General features: G+C 42.2%; 1 protein-coding gene across 6 annotated transcripts; it reads right to left on the bottom strand.

The window, feature by feature from the left end:
• Nucleotides 1–568: 568 nt before the first annotated feature.
• Nucleotides 569–26101, bottom strand: CBLL1 (Cbl proto-oncogene like 1). Of its 6 annotated transcripts, none has more exons than XM_082251862.1 (7): nucleotides 25959–26101; nucleotides 21198–21356; nucleotides 18984–19084; nucleotides 12787–12870; nucleotides 12435–12508; nucleotides 11967–12008; nucleotides 569–2019 (listed from the first exon to the last, which is right to left on the bottom strand). In XM_082251862.1, exons 1-7 carry the CDS (start codon nucleotides 25969–25971, stop codon nucleotides 990–992), a joined length of 1503 nt encoding a protein of 500 aa, XP_082107988.1. In that variant the 5' UTR covers nucleotides 25972–26101; the 3' UTR covers nucleotides 569–989. The 6 variants fall into 6 exon arrangements, with proteins under 6 accessions (XP_082107988.1, XP_082107989.1, XP_082107987.1 ...); XM_082251863.1 differs by having other exon boundaries at nucleotides 18984–19081; XM_082251861.1 differs by having other exon boundaries at nucleotides 18984–19081; nucleotides 21189–21356; nucleotides 25959–26100.

The following is a 26101-nucleotide window of genomic DNA, read 5'->3' as shown; positions in this document are numbered from 1 at the left end:
CTAAGAATTTCCTAAGCACTGGCTCTGCATTCCTCTTGCCTTTGCGGGTCGGTGATATATGTTCAAATCAAAATGTAAGCTGCACATATAAATCAGCCGTCAAAGCTGTTGTTGGATTGCCACCTGCAGGAGGGAATGGAAGGGAGGTCGGACCTCATAACTAGGGTTTGAACGCACACTGGGGGCATGCCAGTACTAAGCAGCGTACGGGTACAACACTTAGCCTGTAGCTGCCGCCCGCAAGTACATACTGCATGCTGTGGGTGTATCTGTACCATGTATGTTACTCTAGGACTATTTACTCCATTTGTCATAGATATAAGTTGCTCTTGTTACAGTTTAGCATGTTTTTTTGTCATACATTAATAAAATGTATGGCACAAGAAAAAAAAAAAAAAACAACAGCTACATGCACCTTTTAAAATTAACTTGTATATTCTTTTGCGTTTTTTTTTTTTTTTGTCTTTCAAGCAAGTAATGTTGGACTGTATTCAATCAAATTCTCCTGTGAACCATTAAATACATAAAAAGTACATACTTTGTTTTAGTTACACTGAAAACAAATGTGCAGGAAAGCTCAGTAGCTTGTGGGAACAGTTTTTATTTAACCACTGGTAAAAATACCAGCTACAATATAGCAGTTAAAACTGCACATTTTTCACACTATCTTGGAGAGCAAGGGATACAACTGTACATCTAAACATACATTCATAAAAGCATCACAAAATGATACCTAATCATGTGCTGTAACAAAAAGTAAGACTTGGAAGCAAAGTGGTAAAGAGACAAAATTGTTAGTGCTATGCAATGAGAACACACACACAAAAAAATAATCACTTTTTTATAATGTATGCACAATGGCATAATTAGGAATAGAATATCGAACATAATAATGTATGTACAAGAATCCTCAACAAAGTTTCTATGCTTTTAATGTAAGTTCTCAACTTAAGCATAAAAATAAATCAAGCAAGTTCAGTAAACACAAATCATTGATAATATGGCCTGTACCGAGCCTGATCCGGATGATGTGGTCCAGGAATAGGTGCTTGGGTCGGAGGACCCTGCATTCGTGGAGGTGGTGGTGGTCCTCTAGGTGCAGGCCATATACCTGGACTCATGCCCCCAGGTTGTGTGAAAGGTGGGCTGAGAGTTCCTTGCTCTTCATTAAACTGTGGCAAAGTGTTAGGATTGTAATGATGTGGAGGAGGGGCATTTACAGGGGGACCACCATGCTGGGGTGGTGGAGGTCCTGGTGGTGGATGATTCATGTATGGTGGCATCTGAGCTATTATATGTCCAGGTGGAGGGGTAATTGGTGGCGGAGCAGTCGTCATAGGTGGTGGGGGTCCTTGACTGTATACCATATGAGGTGTACCAGCAGCCTGAGGTGGGTGTTGCATTGGATGACTAATTGGTGGAGGTGGTGGAGGAGGAGGAGCATAATGTTGCTGTGGGGGCATAATATGGTGAGGGTGCGTTACCACAGGTTGACCAGGATACTCAGGATGGTGAAGAGCTGGACCAGGTCCCTGAGGAGCTTCTCTGGCCCCAGAATTGGAATCATCTTGAATAGGTACAGTTATTAAATTGCTGTGTTTTCTAGTATTAATTCGGAAAGCATCTTGACTAACTGGGCGAGGAGGTGGTGGTGCCATAGACATATCTCCCGGGGAAGCACGCATATCTTCATGCTGTTGATTAAAATGCTCATGAGGCACATGCTGAATTGGTGGTGGGGGCATCAGTATGTGCTGTTTAGGAGGCATATGGCTCAAGTGGTGCTTATCAGGGGGCATTATAAAACGGTCAGGCATTTCTGTAGGTGGTGGAGCCATTGGAGGATGGATTGGTTCAGGCTGTGGACGATTTGGTTTTGCAGCTCTCATATGCCGGTGGTTAATATGTGCCTGCAGGTCTCTCTGGGACAAATATGTCCTTTTGCATCCTTGCACAATGCTGCACATGAACAGAGTTCCGCGGGCACACTGCTCGATTCGCTGGACTGGATCATTGCAACTGTAAAAAGGAACAAAACGATTATATAGCAAACTATTATAAAGATGTAGATAGTGTTTTGCAGTGTACATCCTAAGAACTAACACTTATAGTATAAGCTGTGTGCCTTGCATTTTTTATTTTGCCCAGTACAACTTTAAGTTAAAGGAAACCCAAACTGAGAAGTATTTAAGATGCTCCTGCTGACCTCCTTTTGCAACTGCTAATAATGTGACAGCTTCTGGTTTCAGTACTAGGTTACTGACCTGTGCAAGCACGGCTCTGCGTACAGAAAAGTGCTACAGGCAGGAAGAAGCATCTATGACAGAAGAGACATACAAAGCCTCTCTTCTGTAATAAAAAGACCGCTTTACTCCTGCTTTAAATATTAAGCTTAGCTAACACAGACAGACAAGTCTGAATGGGTCCTTTACTTCCCAGGTTTCTTTGGGGGTTAACAGGCCAGTGCCAGGGAAACCATGCAGCTAGTTTCTCAGTACAACTTGTAAGTTAGGCTGGGTCTTCATATTACAATGCTGACAACTGCACTTGGAAATTATTACAGCATTATTTAAAGACACACAAATATATCATGTACTGTACATATACATAACACCAACTATGTGTCTGTTCACTGATATAATAAATGTTAAAACTGAAGTGTATTATACGAATATAATACCTTCCCTTGTTTCCCCCTCCCCACAGTCAGCATGTAAATACAATTTTTCAATAAAATCATTTTATTTCCAAGAATGACTTCTTTGGTGGGAGGGGCTAACAGGCTCCTGTTAATGTCACAACACTCTGCCTTGGATCTTCCTTCAAGAGTCCAAGTGCTCTATTACAGAACACATTCCTGCCATCCCTTTAGGCATGCATGCTCCTCCCTGATGGTCCCTGGATGCTGCAAACTATAGCTGTGCAATTCTTAATTTCCTGTCTGAACGACTGAATTTGAAATCAAGCAACTGATCAGCAAAATAATATATATATATATATATATATATGAGATATTTTCAGGTCCAGCGAGATTTCAGTATTCTAGTAGGGTTGGTTGCTCCCGTGCTACCACTTAAAACGTAGGAAAAGATTGCTAACTGCTGCAGACACTGATTAGCCAATCCGTGACTAGTGAGTGAAACAAAGTGTAGTGATGGTGCTGAGCTGTTAGACTGGAGGTGTATTAATGTAATCTAGAGCTGCACGATTCTGGATAAAATGAGAATCACGATTTATTTGCTTAGAACAAAGATAACCATTCTCGGCGTAACATCATCTCTCACTTTATACAAAAAATTGCGCTAACTTTACGGTTTAGTTTTTCTTTTTAATTAATTAAAGTGTATTTTTTTTCCATAAAATTGCGTTTGAAAGACCGCTGCGCAAATACAGTGTGACATAAAATATTATTCCATTTTATTCTCAAGGGTCTCTTCTAAAATGTAATATATATATAGATATTTGGAGGTTCTAAGTAAATTCCTACTGCGCGATTCCCGTCATTTTCAAATGGCACCCCCCAAACGGTGTGTGATTTTGCTGCGATTGTCACCCGGCAAATTGCGGTAAAATGGCGCAAACAGACTCGCAGGACGCCTGTGGCCCCAAAAAAGTATTAGAAATTCTGTTTGCGCAATTTTACCACAATTTGTTGGGCGACGATCACGGCAAAGATCGCACTGCGTTTGGGGTGTCATTGGAAGTGATGGGAATCGCAGGGGCGTCCTGCGATTTGCCATGATACAGAATCACGGCGATTCTGTCCAGGAAGCCAATCTGATCTGGGATGCCAATATGTGAACGGAGCCTAAAAGAACGAATTTATACATTGTAAAACGTGTTTATAGTTATCTCCCAGGGCTTAGCAATGTTAATAAATCGGTTCGCCGATCCCCGCTGAGCGGGCGGATGACAGCTCCGTCTCCGCACTGTGTGCAGAGAGGGAGGTGTCAGAGCCCTGCTGCTCTCTATGGGGAATCGGATGAGAGCGGATCACCTGTCTGCTCTCATCCGATCCTATTCCCTGGACAGATGGAAAATAGGGTTTCCATCCGTCTGGATTTCACGGATAGGATCGGATGCTGATGTCAGCGGACATGTCTCCGCTGAAATCTGCTGCCCCATAGGGATGCATGGAGGATCCGATCAGATCCGCCTAAAAAACTGACAGGCGGATCTGATCGGATCGTTCGTGTGAAAGGAGCCTAACAGATTGCACCATATACTTTTGGCCTAACAGTATCATATTATTTTGTTGTTTATACACCAGTCACACTGTATTGGTGGATATATTCTATTGGCACTATTTATTTTTAGGTTTATTTTGCGCTATAAAAAGGTAAAAAGGCACAGTTTATTATTTTATTTGCCATTATTTGATATATGGACACCTATATGTATGAACGATTTGATTTTTAATGTGTTTAGGATTTAGGTGCACCAGATCTGAATATTTATCATTATGGGAGAAGAACACCTATGAATTTATTTACATTGTTTGACACAAGTATTATAGCAAGTGAAATCCTATGTATTAAGTTAATACACCTCCTGTCCAACAGGGCAGCACCAACACTACACTTCTAGGATTAGTCACCAAGCTGAATATCAAAATTCTTATTCAGACATGTTACCTTAGTGAATTGAGCACAAAGCCTAAGAAATGAAGACAACAGTCTTAAGCTATATCTAAAAGCATAACTTTTTTTATGATTTAGATAAGAGTGGAGAGGGATTAGATTCTCCCCCTTTCTCGATTTGTCCCGTTTACCACCTTCACAGAAAGTGAAAGAAAACTTCCTTACTTTGGGTTGTCACTAGAACAGGAAAAGAGGGGGTAATCTTACAAATGGGGAAACCAGGGATTCCCTCTCACTTAATGTTTTGGACGATGGAAGAGGACATGAAGGGAAATCTCACCAATGGGGCCTTCCTTTACCGTGCCTTTAGTTATAATCCAAAAGGAGAAGTATAGCCAAAGCTCTTTCGGCCATGCATCTCCCATGGGTCCCAGGAGTGCATATAGTACTACACTCCTGTGACCCAGATTTAGCAGACAGTAGGCTAAAGCCCACTGATGGGTGATGTAAGAGGCGGTCCAGGCTCTGCAGGAATCCCAACAATGTTGGGATCTGCCCAGATGCCTGACCAGCAGCTGGTTCAACCTCTCAGCATGTCACTGAGTGTGAACCAGAGCCAGCCACTACCGTCTCCTCCACAGTCCAGTGCTTCAGTAAGCGCTGGAGGGGCAGAGCACAGAGCAGTGACTGGTAGTCACTGCTCTGTGCTCAGTGATGACCTGTCAAAGACTGCAATCAGCAGTCTTTGATCGCTCACAAACAGGGGTAGAGCCGGCAGTGGACAGATACAGCATCAGATCTATGCTGTATCCACCTAGGTGAATAAGTATGTTTATTTTTTTAATTCCTGCACTTCTCTTTTAATGTTAGGAACATTTAAGCACAGATGCCTTTACTTTGTAAAAATAAGATTTTTCACCCCACAGTGACATGTAAAATAGGATTACTACCATATTGTCAATGTCCAGGGAAATCCTAATGAGAAACATGCAAACATGAACTGTGCAAGGTATTTTAGTGAAACTGATTTAACAAACTATGTATTTTAAACCATGTGAAAGATTTTCTCTTAGACAAGCATTAGTAAATGTTTTGTCTGTCAAAGCTCAAGAATGGTACCAATGATGATAATCACAGTGACTACTGCAAAAATCAAACTTCATGGTAAGCAATCATTAAAAAGCAGGAAAAATAGAACTTTTATACATAACATAAAATCCTTTTCTTAAAGTCCCTTGAAGGACACAGAATGGCTTGTTTTGTGCAGGTATACTGCCACCTACAAGAGGACTGGACACTGGAAAAAGCTCAGGATAACTTCTCTTACTCCCAAGCATGCCACCATTTTGTGGTAAAGCACAAAGTATCAAGAGCATAATCACGAACACAGATAGGTGGGACCAGTGCCTCTCCAAGAAAAGGATTTTATAGGGAGTACAAAATTTTAATTTTCTCTCTTCTTCATTGAAGGACACAGGACATCTTGTACTGTCAGGATGCCAAAAAGCAGTCTAACAGGCCCATTAAAAACAAAAAACAAAACAAACTGTGGACTACCTGTAGCTCAAAAAGTGACATAAAAAAGGTCCTTAAGCCCAAAGCTGGCATCAGGTGAGGCTTGAACATTCATCTGGTAAAACTTGGAGAATGTGTGAACAGGGGCAAGGTAACAGTCAAGCAAACCTCACAAACAGTAGTCAAATGCCAAAAGGCTCCGAAAAAAGTAGCATGCCTTGACAGGAAAAGGTGGCTCTCAATGCCAAGACCATAAGCTTGGATCAAAGTCTATCTGGCCATAGAGAAGAGGTACAACGAGAAGCTGGTTCACTCATATGGGGACTAGAATCAGAAAATCAATGTTCTGGTGGAAAGGCCCAAACAAAACAAAAAAAAAACACTTATATGAAGTTCTGAGCCTCAACACCATCTTATACTTGTGTAAGACCAGAAAGCATTCTTTACAGAATAAGACCACCAGCTCAGATTCACATCTCACAGAGGTGAGGGCAACAGGAAATACAACCTTGTGAGCGACAGTGAAAAGAGAAAAATGCCGGATCAGTTTAAGAGGCATTTTTTAAAGTGCCAAATCCCACAGAGTCACAGGGTAGCGACATGAAAAAACATCCTACGCAAAGTTTTTGATCAAAAAATAGGAAGCCAGTGGTCTCTGGAACAAGACTGCAAATGCAGAAACCTGACCCTCGGTGTGTACATGTCCAGACTTGGGTTTAGATCTAGAGTTTGAGGTCACAGAGTAACAGAAAGGACTTTTCCTGGCATTCTTCAAGTCTCTTCAGACTCAGACCTTGACTTCTTTCGCTGAGGATAAGTACTCGTTACCATTGGCATCTTTGATGGGAGATCTAGGACAGTCCCAAAGAGGTCTTGTCCCTCGGCGGTGGCGCAGAGCAAATGTTTTTTGCATACCAACGCATAAATGATACTTCACTAATGGGGAGACCTCCAACAATGTCTAAATTCTACCTCAAGGCTGCAGGCATGAGGTCCAAACTCTTGTGACTTAGGGATCAACTGCCATACTTAGACCAGTCAGAGTTCAACAGATCAGGATCCCAGGCAAGGCAGGTTGAAGTGCAGTTCTAGAATAGGCCTTCAGGCATTCTTTCAGTGTGGTCCTTAAAGATGGATGCATCCTCCACTGCTGGGGTGGACACTGTTAAAACAGGATACTGCCAGCTCCACAGAAGGGACAGACAGACCACTTTAATAAAATTCTATGTAAAATGGGTACAAGACTGGCACATACCTGTGAAATACAAATATCTTGTGTGAATATTTCCAAGTTCTATAAAGAAAGACTATGAACAGCAGCTGCACCGGAAAGGTCTTGAACAGCCTTAAAGGAACCTCCTGGTAGAGGCTACAGGCTCCTAAGTTGTGCATACCACATTATTAAAAGTCAAAATTGCAGCTTCAGTTTGTTAGTAATGGCAGAAAACTGATGGCCAATCCTGCATCCAAGGATGTGCAAATACTGGAGAGACTCTGTATCAGAGACTCAGCAGCTGAAGGCTCAGAGGCCACAGACAGATCAGATAGAGTTCTGCAGGGGAAGACAGGAGAGAGCATTTCTGGCCTCTGCAGTCAGTCAGTAATCATTAGTGCAATGTGGCTCATAAAATCCTGGACAACTGCAGTTAAATCATCCCTGGACAGAGCAGAGTAGGCAATATCTGTGCTTTTAAGCTGAATGGCAGGACAGCACAGACACTCCATGCAGCAAATGATGCCAGTGATCAATCCCTCACTGTTAACCCCTTTCACGGTAAAGACCAACGGAAAGCAAGAATCTCGTATTTAGATTCGCAGTAGCTGCTGGTGCTCAGCCTAAACAGCTTACCCACAAAGTCAGTCTTTAAAAACAGGGCAAGTGCAGAGGCAATGGCATGGCTCTGGACCTGAAAAGCAGTCCGGTAAAGGCCAACCTTTACCAGTACACAAAGGTATGGAAAGCGCCACAAATGGAACCCAGTACCCACAATGGCTGGTCCAGCACTCCAATGCAAATAGCTGCATTTAAAGACAAGCTTGGCAGCAATGTAGCAGGAACATTATTGAAGAAAATATAGCTAGCAATAGAGTTTAGACCTTTTTAGCTGAATAAAGTCCATATGTCCTCCTAGGATACTAGCAAAAACAATAATAATAATAATAATATGGGAGCATGCATAGAGTTGGAGGGTGTCATCTTGGGCTGGCAATTTTTTTGCTTACCAGGATTCAATCCTCCTGTGGGTGGCATTATAACCTGACAGTACATGACTTCTTGTATCCCTCAATGGAGGGATTAGGAAAATGATGTTTTAATTTAAAATAAATGGCATGAAAAATTATAGCAACACATTTTTTCCTTGAAATGCAAACATTCTAAAATTTTTTTTCCTCACATTTTCTGTATTGTTTTACATTGTTTCTTGCGGAATGTAAACAGGAAAATTTACAGAACAGCAGTTTATAGATGAGATCCATCTGTCCCCTGTGTTGCAGTCTCAAAAGATCAATTCCAAAAAAAGAGGCAGATCAGCAAAGAAAGACAGTGCATTGCAGTACAGGAGGTTAACCTGCCACGTACTGATAAATACTGTCATAAAGTTGACCTATGACCAAACGGTAACTTCATGCCAAAATAAGTGCTTGCTAGGATGAATAAATAGTAACATAAGGCTACAATAAACCTTACTGGAGAAATATTAGTCCAAGACCCTCCAATATGGTTCACATAGCCAAAATTTCCCTGACATGATCTTCTATAGATGCAAGCAGCAAAAAAAAAAAACACCAAGCAGAATTTTTTTCAGCAAATGTCATAGATTAGGAAACCAGCAGATTAATTTAACCACTTTCCGACCAGCCGCCGCACATATACTGTGGAAGGTCGGCTCTATTATGCGAAACAACGTACCTGTACATCGTTATGTGTAATAGCCATTGGGCACGTGCGCTGCTTGGCCAGACGGGAGCCAATCAGCGGGTCCAGCGGACGCAATGTCCGCTGGCCACCCATGATCACTCCCCATAGAGACAGAACAGCAGACTGCCTATGTAAACAAGGCAGATCCCCGTCCTGTCACAGATGAACACTGTGATGATTCTGTGTTCCTGCTATTCAGAAACACAGGTCTATGTTCATCTAGTGAGTCCATCCCCCACACAGTTAGAAAGCACCCCCTAGGGACACACTTAACCCTTTGATCGCCTGTTCACCGCCAGTGTCATTAGTGCAGTAACAGTGCATATTTTTATCATTGATTACTGTAAGAATGTCACTGGTTCCCCTCAAAAGTGTCAGTTATGAGTCCAATCTGTCTGCCGCAATGTTGCAATCCCACCAAAAAAAAAATTTAATCGCTGATCGTGGCAATTAGTAGTAAAAAAATAAATAGATAAATAAAATTGCCATAAATCTTTCCCCTAGTTTGTGGACGCAGTAAATTTTGCGCAAACCAATCAATATACACTTATATGGATTTTTTTTAACCAAAAATGTGGCAGACTACATACTGGCCTAAAATGATAAAAACAATTTGATTTTATAAATTTTTTTTATTGGCTGTGTTTTATCGCAAAAATGGCCTGGTCATTAAGTGGATAAAACCTTCCGGTCCAGAACTTGTCATTGGCTTTAATGCAAGGTCTAGGGGTGAAGGGTAACTTCATTCCCAACTTTTTTGCATACCTTGGATTATTACATCTACACAACCTAGCCCGCCCAAAACCAAAACATTCAAACAACTCAAAATGGGCATTTAACACCAGTTTTGATCCTTTTGGGAGTGTTTTTATAAAGGTACCTTTCAGCTCACCTGCTTAACAGCACAGGTTGTGTCTCAGCACCATGGATCTATAACTTAATTCCTGCTTTTTGACCCAATATGTTGCTGTAGCAAGGGTTACCTGGGTGTTGTGTGTCACCAGACCATGGTAACTAATTTAAAGCCCCTATTTTCAGAATTTGCATAATTGTCTATATCTCTGGATTTACTTATTGGTTTGCAAGTGTTTTTTTTTATTCACTGTAACCTATGCATTTTTCATCATACAATTTCAATTGCCAATATTTGTGACAATATTTGTGACAGGTTCTCTTTAATAATCACTACTGCAATGACATCTTTTTATAGCTGGGAAAAATACAATTCTGCTTAAAGGAAACTTGTCCTGAGAAATGTGCGTTGTCTTTGCTGACTGCACCTTTAGAAAATGCTAGTTTTCTTGCTGTAATGCAAATTCTACAGCTTAAAAATGTGCTCAGTCTCTACCTTTGAGCAAGTATGTAGACATGACATATTTATTCCAAGTCAATGCTTCAAGAGATAGCCAGCCAACTAGAATTTGTATACGCTGAGCACAATAACTCTGTATAAGTTGACTTGGTCAATTTTTTTTTTTTTTTTTAAGTATAACAAGGCAAAACTTTTTTTAATTTCGTTTTGGATAGTAGAGAGTATTTGTCAGATTACCTGACACCTGACACCTGTCAGGTTTTCACCGTTGTCTGTCACCCTCTCGATCATGTCATATGTTGTGCTTACTGTTATTGAAAGTAAAAAAAAAAAATCCCAGATTGCGGGTTGTCCCCAGAACAGCAATAGAAGGGATATCCTCTAATGGGGACACCACTTCTGGTGACACAGGTGACTTCTCACTTCCTGTTTTTGCTATGGGACAAGAAGTGAAGGGAAATCTCCCAAATGGGACACATATGGCAAAACAATCTGACAGGGGTTACAAACTTCCCATAAATTCCCTTTCCCTAAAAAGAAGAAGAAAAAAAAAGTTTTGCCTATAGTCCTAGGAGTTTAGCAGACTAACAGTTTAAGAGTTTTTTCACTGGCCAGAATTTTATTTTATTCTAGCCATTGAAATAAACACTGAAGTGCTAAACGTGCCTAGACTTTACGCGGGTTATTCAGCATTCTTGTGCTCAGAAGAACTGCTTTTGAACACAATTTTAGGGCATTCAGGCAACAGCCCATAAACTCTCAAGTTGATAAACTGCTAAAAACGTCCATGTGTGCATGGACACAGAGGGGATGGACACTCCTAGAGGGGAGTTTAAGGGCTGTTAAAAAAAAATGCCCAAACTCACAAAAACTTGAGTTTAACAGCAGCAGTGTGCATGACGCCTTCGTGATAACCATAGGATGATAGAATTTTCTTTACTTGCTGTTCTCGTTGCAATAGTCAACAGTGCAAATAGAGAAACAGAAAACTGCCCAGAGCAGATGCAGAGAGCAAAAAAAACTGACAGGTGTTTTAACCCTTCCACACATACAATCTTCGCATATACGTGAATATTACTCATAGCATTTTACCATATTTGTTCATTTTTATTTTATTTTTTTCCATAACTTGCATAATATAACAAAGCCCTGATTTCAGTTTTAGCATCAACATTTGCATCAAAAAAATATTTCAAGAACACATTTAATCAGAGCAGAATTTAGACATATGCGGCATTTCACAGAGGAGTTTCTGTGGTGGGATATATCCATAAAAAATATAAACACTGAGATTTTTACATGCAAACATGCATGCAGTAACAAGTGGTACTAGTGAGATTCAGGGTAACCCCAAACTGGTTGAGTAGGCTACTTACAATATAATCTGCCAAAAGTCAACCCATATATAGGGCAAAACAGATGGCCACTGCTGAATGATATTCATTCATGCTCAGTTAAGTGGGATGAATAAAATCTGTTTGTAGTATTAATAAAATGCCACAGCAAGACTACATCTACTCTGAGTAAACCGTTTTTGTGGTGTGGTTCTTACCACACATTTACAGAAAATGCAGAAATTTCCACCACCAACCCTGTGACCTTAAAAAAAATTAAAATCACTATTCTATTGAAAACCTACCTCACACGTTTATAGGTGTCAGTACTTTCTTCAACAAGTGTTCTTTTGGGAAGGGGAAAGAGAGACATTACACAACAAAATAAAATAAAAAGAAAATGATACACATATTGTTTAGGATCCACTGTTAAAAGTGGCAGAACAAAAAACAAATGTGGGGCACAGTACTGAATATAGTAGTAAAGAAAATTACACCTATGAGTATATAGTTGGGATCTGGATATATATGTCATGACATGCCTAAAGCAACAGAAATAAAATAGAGGGAGATACTTGACAAAGATTGAAATTTACTGCAAATAAAAGGGACAATAGATGTTGAACGTGTGATATAAAGACAAATGGCAAACACCTATATATGATTTCTAAAATCAATGTCAAGACATCAATGTTAGGGAGGTTAATAAATTAAGTGGATCTATTAAAACTATCAAATATACTGAAGCATAACAATATATTAAGATGACTTACCCTGGGCACAGCTTATCTGCCTTTTTCTCATGCAGCAGAGCACAATCATAGCAGAAAACGTGCTTGCAAGGAATCTGCACATAGAAAGAAATGTTTCTGGCATTAGCATTTTTACAAAGTTCACCAATTAAAGTGCCAAAAGGCAAATGTTGCTGTTTTTCATATATATATATATATATACTTAGATCAGGATATGCTATGCATTTCACAAATACTGACTAAACCATTGTTTTTTGGAATTACACAATGTTCTCATGGCACCATACGTCTATATGCATTATCTAGGTAGTTCACAGCCAGAGCTTCTATTTCTAGCCATACCTGTGCTCCACTAAATAAAACTTTTACTTACCATGCGTCCATATATCTTGATAGGCAAGCCACATTTGTCACAGAAATGAACAGGAGTATCATCCTTTTCTCCAATAAGGTTTAGCTGAGAAAAAAGAATTACAAGTTTACTCAAATAGAAGCATGTGAAGGCAGAGAGGAAATCAGACGGTCAAGTAGCTTTACACAAACATGGACTCTCTGAGCCTAGAGTACACACTGGAAAGATTCTGTACTTAAAGGGGTTGATTTACTAGAACTGGAGAGTGCAAAATTTGGTGCATCTGTGCATGGTAGCCAATCAGCTTCTAACTTCAACTTGTTTAATTAGGCTCTGACAAAAAACCTGGTAGCCGATTGGTTTCTATGCAGAGCTGCACCAGACTTTGCACTGTCCGGGTTTATTGAATCAAAACTAAAGGGTATGTAAACCCTAAAAACAAACAGCTATTTGCCCCCTTTTCCACTGTTAACCGCTTGCCGACCGCCGCATGAACATATACTGAGGCGGTCAGCCCCTCACAGGCAGAGTGACGTATCGGTACGTCACTAGCCTGGGAGGGTGCTCCCGCGCGGTCACGCACCCCCCCGCGCGTGTGACCGGCGGACCCCATGTCCGCCGGTCACTCTGCGATCGTCGGGGAGAGGGAGAAAGGCAGGCAGCTTGTGTAAACAAGCTGCCTGTCAGTTCTCCCTGTGTAGACACTGATCATACGGTTCTACTATGTAGAACCGTTGATCAGTGTAACTACACCTCAAGCCACAGCCAATCACAGTTAGAATCACGCCCCTAGGGACACACACAGCCCCTCCCTCTCAAATAAAGTTAACCCCTTCACTGCCAGTGTATTTTTACAGTAACAGTGCATATATATAGCACTGATTACTGTAGAAATGTCACTGGTAACCCCAAAAGTGTCAAAAATGTCAGTCAAGGGTCCGATCTGTCGGCCGCAATGTCGCAAAAAAAAAAAAAAAAAAAAAATCGCAGATCGCCGCCATTACGCGTTAAAAAAACACAACAAAAATGACAAAAATCTTTCCCTTTGTTAGTAAACGCGATAACTTTTGCGCAAACCAATCAAAAAACGCTTTTTGGGATTTTTTTTACCAAACATATGTAGCATAAAACAAATTGGCCGAAAATGTTAAAAAATTTAGATTTTTACTTTTTTTTTTTGGGAATTTCATATAAAAAAAAATTTGAAAAATATTGTTATTTTTGCAAAATTGACGCTCTTTTTTTGTTTATAGCGCGTGATCAAAAAATCGCACAGGTGATCAAATACCACCAAAAGAAAGCTCTGTTTGTGGGAAAGGACGTCAAATTCGTTTAGGTACAGCGTCGCTTGACCGCGCAATTGTCCGTTAAAATCACGCAGTGCCGAATCGCAAAATACCCCCTGGTCTTTTAGCAGCCAAATCCTCCGGGGCTTAAGTGGTTAAAGAACCCAAATTAAGTAGATTTTACAGAGCATCCTTTATTTTATTTTGGAATTGGAGATATACATTTGAACAGGTTGCATCTGTTTGAGAGAAATATCTATTTAAATTATATATATATATATATATATATATATATATATATATATATATATATATATATATACACACACACACACACACACTGAACATAATAAACACTTTTGTTTTTGCCCCCATTTTTTCATGAGCTAAACTCTAAGATCTAAGACTTTTTCTATTTACACAAAAGGTCTATTTCTCTCAAATATTGTTCACAAATCTGTCTAAATCTATGTTAGTGAGCACTTCTCCTTTGCCGAGATAACCCATCCAACTCACAGGTGTGGCATATCAAGATGCTGATTAGACAGCATGTGCCTTAGGCTGTCCACAATAAAAGGCAACTCTAAAATGTGCAGTTTTATCACACAGCACAATGCCACAGATGCCGCAAGTTTTGAGGGAGCGTGCTATTGGCATGCTGACTGCAGGAATGTCCACCAGAGCTGTTGCCCGTGGATTGAATGTTCATTTCTCTACCATAAGCCGTCTCCAAAGGCGTTTCACAGAATTTGGCAGTACATCCAACCATCCTCACAACCGCAGACCACGTGTAACCACACCAGCCCAGGACCTCCACATCCAGCATTTTCACCTCCAGGATCATCTGAGACCAGCCACCCGGACAGCTGCTGCAACAATCGGTTTGCATAGCCAAATAATTTCTGCACAAACCGTCAGAAACCGTCTCAGGGAAGCTCATCTGCATGCTCGTCGTCCTCATTAGGGGTCTCAGACTGACTGCAGTTCGTCGTCATAACCGACTTGAGTGGGCAAATGTTCACATTCGATGGCGTCTGGCGCCTTGGAGAGGTGTTCTCTATACGGAAGAATCCTGGTTTTCACTGTACAGGGCAGATGTCAGACAGCGTGTATGGCGTTGTGTGGGTGAGCGGTTTTGCTGATGTCAATGTTGTGGATCGAGTGGCCCATGGTGGCAGTGGGGTTATGGTATGGGCAGGTGTATGTTAGGAACAATGAACACAGGTGCATTTTATTGATGGCATTTTGAATGCACAGTGATACCGTGATGAGATCCTGAGGCCCATTGTTGTGCCCTTCACCCACGACCATCACCTCATGTTGCAGCATGATAATGCACGGCCCCATGTTGCAAGGATCTGTAGACAATCCCTGGAAGCTGAAAACATCCCAGTTCTTGCATGGCCAGCATACTCACCGGACATGTCACACATTGAGCATGTTTGGGATGCTCTGGATCGGCGTATATGACAGCGTGTTTCAGGTCTTGCCAATATCCAGCAACTTTGCACAGCCAATGAAGAGGAGTGGACCAACATTCCACAGGCCACAATCAACAACCTGATCAACTCTATGGGAAGGAGATGTGTTGCACTGCGTGAGGCAAATGGTCACACCAGATACTGTATTGGGGGGGTCTGAAAAACAGTCAGTAAAACTGCACATTTTAGAGTGGCCTTGTATTGTGGCCAGCCTAAGGCACACCTGTGCAATAATCATGCTGTCTAATCAGCATCTTGATATGCCACACCTGTGAGGAGGATGGATTATCTCTGCAAAGAAGAAATGCTCACTAACACAGATTTAAACAAATTTGTGAACAATATTTGGAGAGAAATAGGCCATTTGTGTACATAGAAAAAAAGGTCGAGTTCAGCCCATGAAAAATAATGGCAAAAACAAAAGTGTTGCGTTTATAATTTTGTATATATATATATTATATTATTATATACACATACACATACATACGGCTCAAAAAATTAAAGGGAGACTTCAAGGAGTATAGCATCAAGTCAATTAAACTCCTGGGATATTGAAATCAGTTAAGTAGCAGAGGGGGTTGTTAATCAGTTTCAGCTGCTTTGGTGTTAATAATGTTAATAAAATTAATAGGTGCACTAGATGGGTAACAATGAGGCGACCTCCAAAACAGGAATTTTTTAGGTGGATTTTTTCCCTACTCATCTTTTCTGGCTGTTTTTCACTAGTTTTGCATTTGGCTAGGGTCAGCGTCACTACTGGTAGTGTAAGGAGATACCTGAACCCTATAGAGGTTGCACAGGCAGTGCAACTCCTCCAGGATGGCACATAAATACGTGCCATTGCCAGGTTTGCTATGCCCTCATCACAATGTCAAGTGAGAGAGCTGCAGGACCGGTATCGGCTGGTTTGTGAAAGTAGGAGCAGGATGAGCACTGCCTGAACCCTACAAAATGACCTCCAGCAGGCCACTGGTGTGAATCTCTGACCAAACGAGCAAACAGACTTCATGAGGGTGGCCTGAGGGGCCCCAAGTCATCTAATGGGCCCTGTGCTCACTGCCCGGCACTGTGAAGCTCAATTGGTATTTGCCAATGAATACCAGAATTGGCATGTCTGCCACTGGAGCCCTGTGCTTTCACAGAGAGCAGATTCACCCTGAGCACAGATGTGAAAGGGTCTGGAGAAGCCGTGGAGAACATGATGCTGCTTGTATCATCATTTAGCATAAAGCGGTTTGGTAGCGGGTCAGTGATGTTCTGGGGAAGCATATTTATGGAGGGACGCAAACACCTCTACGGGCTAGACAATGGCACCCTAACTGCCATTAGGTATTGGGATGAAATCCTTGGACACATTGTCAGACCCTACGCTGGTTCAGTGGGTCCTGCCCGGCTTCATGTGGCAAGAGTATGCAGTCAATTCCTGGAGGCTGAAAGAATTGATACCACTGAATGCCCCCCCCCCCCACTCGCTTGACCTAAATCCAATCCAATAGAACACCTCTGGGACATTATGTTCCATCTATCTGGCGCCACCAGGTTGCACCTCAGTTCGTTCAGCTCAGTGATGCCCTGGTCCAGATCTGGGAGGAAATACCTCAGGACACCATCTGTCGTCTCATTAGGCGCATGCCCCGATGTATGCATGCCTGACAACAAGCACGTGGGGGCCATACAAACTACTGACTACCACTGAGTTGCTGCAATGACATTTCAGCTAAATGGACTAGCCTGCTGCATTATTTTTTCACTTTGTTTTTCGGGGTGTCTTTGAATTCAGCCCTCTGTAGGTTGATCATTTTAATTTCAAACAAACGATGTGGCATCCTTTACCCATAACACATTACCCAATCCATATCAGTATAGGTATCTAGCATGATATTTTTCCCCAATAAGTGCTGATGTGTTTTCAAAGTGTTCCTTTATTTTTTTGAGCAGTGTATAAATTATAATTATATATATATATATATACACACATACACACACACACAGTAAATCTCTAGTGATCCTGACACAAAGCCAGTGCCTATGTATGCTGTAATGTTATCTCAAGCAGTGTTATTTTCCTTCCTAGTTTACCAGTTAACTACATAATATCTCCTTCCATAATGCAGAGATAAGGAGAGGGGGGAGGTGTCCTGTAGTCCTGTTCTTTGGAGACAATGCTGCTTTTTCACAGATACAGTACAGCTAGTGAGTGTTATTGCCCTAGGACAGAAAGTATACTGGAAAAAACTTACCAAGTGAAAACAAAAAACTAAATGTAGCAATATTTTACATTGTAGTACATTTTTATTATTGGGTTTAAAAACACTAAGTGCAAGTTCTCCTTTTCACGAAGAGAAAAAAAAAAAAAAAACACCCTACAACCCCCTTGTCCCTGCTGCACTTACCTCCGTGGGTACAGCAGTCTGGGTATTTGAAAGTCACACTCTTCTTCCTTCTTTCTTTAGGTCTTCCAGGATGAATCAGAATGATTCTGTTTGGTCAAAGTGGTCATATGCCAGCATTTAACCAATCAGAATTGCTCTGATTCATCCTGGAAGCCCTAAAGAAAGGAGGAGGAAGAAGGGCTTTTCCAGACAGCTACCCTGGCAGTATGAGCAGTGACAGCTAATCACTGACAGGTAAGTGCAGCAGGGGCCAAGGAAGAAAGGGGGGGGTATTTTTTTCTAAAAAGTTGAACTCACACTTCAAAGACGTGAATGCCCTATCTTCAGCTTCAGTCACCTATAATAATGAAATATTTAGTTGCACTGCCATCTATTTAAACATGAGCTTTCTAAGAAATTACTTAGAATTCCAAACCACATTCATTCCTGTATTTCATTTTAAGCATCTACCCACAGCTGTTTGATGCCAAGGGAAAAACAATATCCATCCAGTCAAGGAAAAATGTGAATAGGATGGAAAGCCTCATAGGTGATAATCTAAACACAAAAAAATTGGCAGGCCACCACAATCCAAGGCTTTTGTCACAAAGTTAATAAGCGTGCCCTGGAAATAAGCCGTCCACAGGCCAGTGTGTCATATTTATAAAAGGTACACTTGGAATGACAGATGAAAGAACTTTGCTTTTTTTTACAAGTAGTCCAATTTGACAAAGGGAATTATTTTATTCATTTAGACATGAGCTGAACCAAAAATCGATCCTAACAAGTCAGATTTGTCATTATTACTATTCGGGGAGTTCAAAAATGGCTTACAGGAAAACTCAGGCATGGTACTGTGTGTAAGAAATAGTGTTTATATATTCACAAATATAAGCAATCATTTCACACTTTTTGAATGGCAGGAAAAAGCATCTTAAAATGTTAGTACAGTGTTGGGTTTCAATTATGTACTTTGCACAAGTCGTTAGCAAAAGCTTCCCCAAAGTAGAATACAAATATGGAAACCAACTGTGATCAAAATAATTCCCTAGATCAACCATTCTATATTGACACTGTACCTTAAAATCCCAAAACACGTGTGCTGGAAATCTCCGCTGATTGCCAAACATGTCACTTGCTTTATTTTCATATCTTTCTTCTTCATTATAATCAAAACCTTCTTGAGACCAAAAAAAAAAAAAAAAAAGAAATAGGTTTTACAGTAAAAGAGGGAGTTTACAAAGTACTATCACACGCCAAGTCAATTAGCAGCAGCAGAATTAAAGCCTAAAGCCCCGTACACACATAGCGATTGTCGGCCGTAAATATTCGGCCACGACCGATCGGCCGATTGTCGGCTTGTTAGTATGATGCTTCCGACAACCGACTGCGACTTTTCGGCCAAACAGAATCTGTCATGCAGACTTTAAAATTTTTGTTGGCCAACACCAGAACGGCCGATTGTTCCTCAGTCAGTACAGAATTCTGCCGACAAACAGCAGATGAGCAAGACTGGGCATGCTCAGAGAAGAAAAAACACACGGAAAGTTAACCATCACATGACATCACTTCTGCAGTCGGCTGTTGTTGGCCGCCAAAATTAGGGTGCAGTCTTTATCAGTTATCACCAACAGGACAGCACCGGACAAAAGACGGCCGATCGTTCGGCCGACAATCGGTACGTGTGTACGGGGCTTAAGGCCCCTTTTACACAGGCTTTCCGATCCAGTAAGTCTGTCAGTTTTTCAGGCGGACCTGATCGGATGCTTCATGCAGCCCTATGGAGCAGCAGATGTCAGCAGTGACATGTCCGCTGACACCCGCTGCTATCGATCCGATCCTGTCCGTGAAATCCAGATGGATGGAAACCCTATTTTCCATCCGTCTGGAGGATCGGATTGGGTGAAAATGGACAGGCGGTCCTTTCTCATCCGGTCTCCCATAGAGGAGCGCGGGGATCTGACAGCTTCGTCTCTGCAAAATAAGCAGAGACAGAGCTGTCATCTGCCTGCTCAGCGGGGATTAGCGAAACGATCCCTGCTGAGCAAAACTGAGTCCATCGGGCGCACCACCCGTGTGAAAGGGGCCTAACTGCAGGTTTGATTCAACTTTACACAGTTTGTTTGGACCCAGCTGGTACAAGCAAACTATTTCCTTCACTAATACATGAGGCCTATGCAGCATCATCTACATTGAGTATAAAGCGCACAAGCTGCAGTACAGGGCCTTCCCGTCCCACTCCCAGAATAGAATTGAGTCAGGCTGAGTGCTGCTCAGCTATTCACAGGAAGCTTTGTATTTTAAGAAAGAGTCCTGCTGCAGTGTAATGAATTCCTCCATGTGTCTCATTTGTGTGGATGGAAGAATCTATTAATTTTTATCAATAGTAAAAAAAAAAAAAAACACTACAGTCCTCTATGGCCAGCTACAGGAGATTGTATCTTATGTATTGAGCTAAAAAGTTAAGTCAGACGGTGGTGGGACAGGCCAGGAGATCAGATCAGAAGACCTCTGACGTTAAAGACAGTTCATATGAAAGATATGACAAGCACTGCCTTATGCTCACTATAGATGTCACAATCAGACTATACGATCTTCTATAAATCTACCAAAAAAGGTATCTAGTGCAAGGGACTGCCTGACTGGACAAGACATACATTACAGCTTTGGTAAATGTAAAGTTGATTGTACGGGAATTGTATGGAAAGGTTGGTTGTAACATGTATGGCGAGCCTTAGACCAGTGGCCAGCTGTGCTGCTTGGGAGTGAAGACCCTTCTGTTGCTCAGGGGGCAAACAATGCATTTTATTTTCGAGGACAGTGCCAACAGTAAACAATCATGATACCCATTTGCAAAAGAAAGAAGGAAATGGATTTCAGTGCAGCACATTTTCTCCTAAGCTGCTTAGAACAGATTCTCTATAAAAATTAGAAATGGCTTTCATTTTTAGGTGTTAGGCTAAGTTCACACTAGACCGCATGGTAAAAACGGAGCGATTATCCTGAGCAGGCAGCTGTTTTTAATTTATTTGAGGTGTCACATAGTGACCACTTCATTCGTTTCTTATGCTGATTTTTTTAAATTGCACATAACACCAGCGTTGTAGTGTGAACAGAACAGCACGCATTGTTTTCTATGTGCCCTAGTAGTGACCTGCGTTTGTTCAGTGCAGAAAACACCAGTCACCGCACATAGTGCAAACGAGCCCTTGAGGAACTTGCAAACACCAAATAGAATGTATACTGCAGAAAGAAAACAAATACCAGAGCATAGTACAATATACCTTCTTCACCTTGCTGAGACTTGGCAGGGATTCTGCTCATATTTCTTGGGGGTCGAGGTGAGAGTTTACTTTTATTTGGATGCTTTGAAATGAGTTTAATTGGAATTCGCCGTCTGACATCCAATCCACTCAAGGATCCCATACTGTTTGTCCCTTGTAAATCATTGTCTACAATAACATGGATGACAAATTAGATACAGGGTTACAAGTACTTTAATAGTGTTTATAATACTACTCCTTTGAAGATTTTTTTTTTTAACTATCTGGTTTATGGTATTATTTACACTTGTGAATGGGCCATAAGTGATCATACGTGGGTACCCCTGCAGGGTCACCAGTGAATAACTGCAGGTGGCAGCCCTAATATAAGCTGGCTGACAGTTCCTGCAGCAAATTACAGACGCTTGCATGTAATTATTCATGCAGTAATTACGTGCGAGTAATCAGCCCTGGATGCAGACTGCTTGTGTTCACAGCCAATCACTTGCAGGTAGTCACTTGAATATGATTGCACATGAACTATTCGCAAGTGTGAATGGGGCCTTAGTGTTACTGGAATAAAACTGTGCATGTGGTGTGACAATCACCATGGTGAATAGCATGAAACCATTGTATGGACATAGAACAGTTTTTAGTGCAACTTTGACACCTTAGACAAGACACTGCGCATAATCAGAAAAACAAACACGATGGCTAGACTAGATCCTTTCAAACCAAAAACACTGACAACTAACATTTCACATTGGAGCTTATGTCTATTTATATTTATTTGCAATTTATGTTTGCTATCCAAAATACCCTCTTGCTGTAGTTTGTTAATGAACACATTTGCTGCTTACTAAAAAAAAAACACACACAGTTCACAAGTTAGAAGGAAGAAGAGCAAGATGAAAGAACGGGAAGGAGGAAGAGCAAGGTGAAAGAACGGGAAGGAAGAAGAAGAGCAAGATGAAAGAACGGGAAGGAAGAAGAAGAGCAAGATGAAAGAACGGGAAGGAGGAAGAGCAAGGTGAAAGAACGGGAAGGAAGAAGAAGAGCAAGATGAAAGAACTGGAAGGAAGAAGAAGAGCAAGATGAAAGAACTGGAAGGAAGAAGAGCAAGATGAAAGAACTGGAAGGAAGAAGAAGAGCAAGATGAAAGAACTGGAAGGAAGAAGAAGAGCAAGATGAAAGAACTGGAAGGAAGAAGAGCAAGATGAAAGAACTGGGAGGAAGAAGAAGAGCAAGGTGAAAGAACGGGAAGGAAGAAGAAGAGCAAGGTGAAAGAACGGGAAGGAAGAAGAGCAAGATGAAAGAACGGTAAGGAAGAAGAGCAAGATGAAAGGAGGAAGAGCAAGGTGAAAGAACAGGAAGGAGGAAGAGCAAGGTGAAAGAACGGGAAGGAAGAAGAGCAAGATGAATGAACGGTAAGGAAGAAGAGCAAGATGAAAGAACGGGAAGGAAGAAGAGCAAGGTGAAAGAACGGGAAGGAAGAAGAGCAAGATGAATGAACGGTAAGGAAGAAGAGCAAGATGAAAGAACGGGAAGGAAGAAGAAGAGCAAGGTGAAAGAATGGGAAGGAAGAAGAAGAGCAAGGTGAAAGAACGGGAAGGAAGAAGAGCAAGATGAAAGGAGGAAGAGTAAGGTGAAAGAACGGGAAGGAGGAAGAGCAAGGTGAAAGAACGGGAAGGAGGAAGAGCAAGGTGAAAGAAGGGGAAGGAAGAAGAGCAAGATGAAAGAAGGGGAAGGAAGAAGAGCAAGATGAAAGACGACATGGCAAATGAGGTTTAATGTGGAGAAGTGTAAGGTTTTGCACTTGGGGACTAAAAACATAAAAGCACAATACACGTTAGGAGAGGAACCCTTGGGGGAATAAAAAATGGAGAAGGATCTGGGAGTCTTGGTTGATGATAGATTAGGCAACAGCATGCAATGTCAAGCGGCAGCTGCCAAAGCCAGCAGAATATTAGCATGCATAAAGAAAGGGATGTATTCCAGAGATAAGACTATAATCCTTCCACTTTATAAAACTCTGGTCCGACCGCATCTGGAGTATTCTGTCCAGTTCTGGTCGCCAGTCCTCAGGAGGGATGTGTTGGAGCTGGAGAGAGTCCAGAGAAGGGCAACTAAACTAATTAGGGGATTGGAGGACCTTGACTATGAAGAGCGTCTACAATCGCTCGATTTATTCTCCCTGGAGAAGAGACGTCTGAGGGGGGACATGATAGCAATTTATAAATATCTTAATGGGGATCCCAGCTTAGAAAAAAAGCTGTTCATTCGAAGGGATTGCATGAGGACTCGGGGGCATACAATGCGATTAGAGGAGAAGCGTTTTAACCTCAGGCAACGTGGGGGGTTCTTTACTGTTAGGGCTACAAGATTGTGGAATTCTCTACCACAAGAGGTGGTTTCTGCGGGTAGTATGGTGGCTTTCAAAAGACTCTTAGACTTACATCTCAAGGATCAGAACATTCAGGGGTATGTGAGATGATTACAGCCACACACACCTACACAGGTTGAACTGGATGGACTATTGTCTTTATTCAACCTCACCTACTATGTAACTATGTAAAAAGAAGGGGAAGGAAGAAGAGCAAGATGAAAGAAGGGGAAGGAAGAAGAGCAAGATGAAAGAACGGGAAGGAGGAAGAGCAAGATGGAAGGAGGAAGAGCAAGGTGAAAGAACGGGAAGGAGGAAGAGCAAGGTGAAAGAACGGGAAGGAGGAAGAGCAAGGTGAAAGAACGGGAAGGAAGAAGAAGAGCAAGGTGAAAGAACGGGAAGGAAGTAGAAGAGCAAGGTGAAAGAACGGGAAGGAAGAAGAAGAGCAAGGTGAAAGAACGGGAAGGAAGAAGAAGAGCAAGATGAAAGAACTGGAAGGAAGAAGAAGAGCAAGATGAAAGAACTGGAAGGAAGAAGAAGAGCAAGATGAAAGAACTGGAAGGAAGAAGAAGAGCAAGATGAAAGAACTGGAAGGAAGAAGAAGAGCAAGATGAAAGAACTGGAAGGAAGAAGAAGAGCAAGATGAAAGAACTGGAAGGAAGAAGAAGAGCAAGATGAAAGAACGGGAAGGAAGAAGAAGAGCAAGATGAAAGAACGGGAAGGAAGAAGAAGAGCAAGATGAAAGAACGGGAAGGAAGAAGAAGAGCAAGATGAAAGAACGGGAAGGAAGAAGAAGAGCAAGATGAAAGAACGGGAAGGAAGAAGAAGAGCAAGATGAAAGAACGGGAAGGAAGAAGAGCAAGATGAAAGGAGGAAGAGCAAGGTGAAAGAACGGGAAGGAGGAAGAGCAAGATGAAAGAACGGGAAGGAGGAAGAGCAAGATGAAAGAACGGGAAGGAGGAAGAGCAAGGTGAAAGAACGGGAAGGAAGAAGAAGAGCAAGATGAAAGAACGGGAAGGAAGAAGAAGAGCAAGATGAAAGAACGGGAAGGAAGAAGAAGAGCAAGATGAAAGAACTGGAAGGAAGAAGAAGAGCAAGATGAAAGAACGGGAAGGAAGAAGAAGAGCAAGATGAAAGAACGGGAAGGAAGAAGAAGAGCAAGATGAAATAACGGTAAGGAAGAAGAAGAGCAAGATGAAATAACGGTAAGGAAGAAGAAGAGCAAGATGAAAGAACGGGAAGGAAGAAGAAGAGCAAGATGAAAGAACGGGAAGGAGGAAGAGCAAGATGAAAGAACGGGAAGGAGGAAGAGCAAGATGAAAGAACGGGAAGGAGGAAGAGCAAGATGAAAGAACGGGAAGGAGGAAGAGCAAGATGAAAGAACGGGAAGGAGGAAGAGCAAGATGAAAGAACGGGAAGAAAGAAGAGCAAGATGAAAGAACAGGAAGGAGGAAGAGCAAGGTGAAAGAACAGGAAGGAGGAAGAGCGAGGTGAAAGAACAGGAAGGAGGAAGAGCGAGGTGAAAGAACAGGAAGGAGGAAGAGCGAGGTGAAAGAACGGGAAGGAGGAAGAGCAAGATGAAAGAACGGGAAGGAGAAACACTGAGGCAGCAGAAGACCAGGATGGAAGAACGGGAAGGAAGAAGACCTTGGGGAGGCAGAAGACCAAGATGGAAGAATGGGAAGGAAGAAGACCACGACAGAAGTGTGGGACAGAAGACAACTTTGAGAGGTTAGATGACTTTGGAACGGAAGATGACCAAGATGAAGACTTTGGGACAGAAGAAGTGTGGGATAGAAGTGAGCTTTGAAATGAAGACGAAGGAAGAAGGCTGTGGGAAGGAATCAGGAGCCTGGCTGGGCAGAGCACTAAGGGAAGGAATCAGGAGCCTGGCTGTGCAGAGCACTAAGGGAAGGAATCAGGAGCCTGGCTGTGCAGAGCACTAAGGGAAGGAATCAGGAGCCTGGCTGTGCAGAGCACTAAGGGAAGGAATCAGGAGCCTGGCTGTGCAGAGCACTAAGGGAAGGAATCAGGAGCCTGGCTGGGCAGAGCACTAAGGGAATCGATCACCGATCAATGATGGAAGAAGAAGACTTGGCCTGACACAGCACTGACAGGAAGAGGGCGGATGAGTGATGGAAGAAGACTATCCGGGTACTGTAAGGGTTGGGTGTGATCAGTGATGGAGGAAGGCCGGTCGCTGTCACCCTGATGAGGAAGCTGGCTGGCGGGCCCAGGCCTCAGCCTCCGCCCGAGTATCAGGAGACAGACAAAGCGTCCTTGTGGGCGGCACACCATGGCGGGAACTGGGCAGATTTAGGGTGCAGACGGGTACCATGATACACCCAGCAGGGCCTGCACACAGGGGTGAAGCGAGAAGCCCGGCCCGCAGTCCCCCCGATACTCACCGCTATGGTCCATGATGCGGCGCGGAGCACTCCGGGAGCGGAAGTCCCACAACGTTCACAGGAAGGGGAAGGAGCGCAGCTGTCGGGAACGCGCGTGAGAGATCTCCAGAACGCGCTTGTCGGCCAGGCGCGTCCCTGTAGGC

The sequence above is a fragment of the Pelophylax lessonae genome (genome assembly GCF_965119305.1).
Source record: "Pelophylax lessonae genome assembly, chromosome: 3".
Classification (NCBI taxonomy): domain Eukaryota; kingdom Metazoa; phylum Chordata; class Amphibia; order Anura; family Ranidae; genus Pelophylax; species Pelophylax lessonae.
The sequence above is the reverse complement of the archived record's forward strand: the minus strand, read 5'-3'. Positions and strand labels throughout refer to the sequence as shown.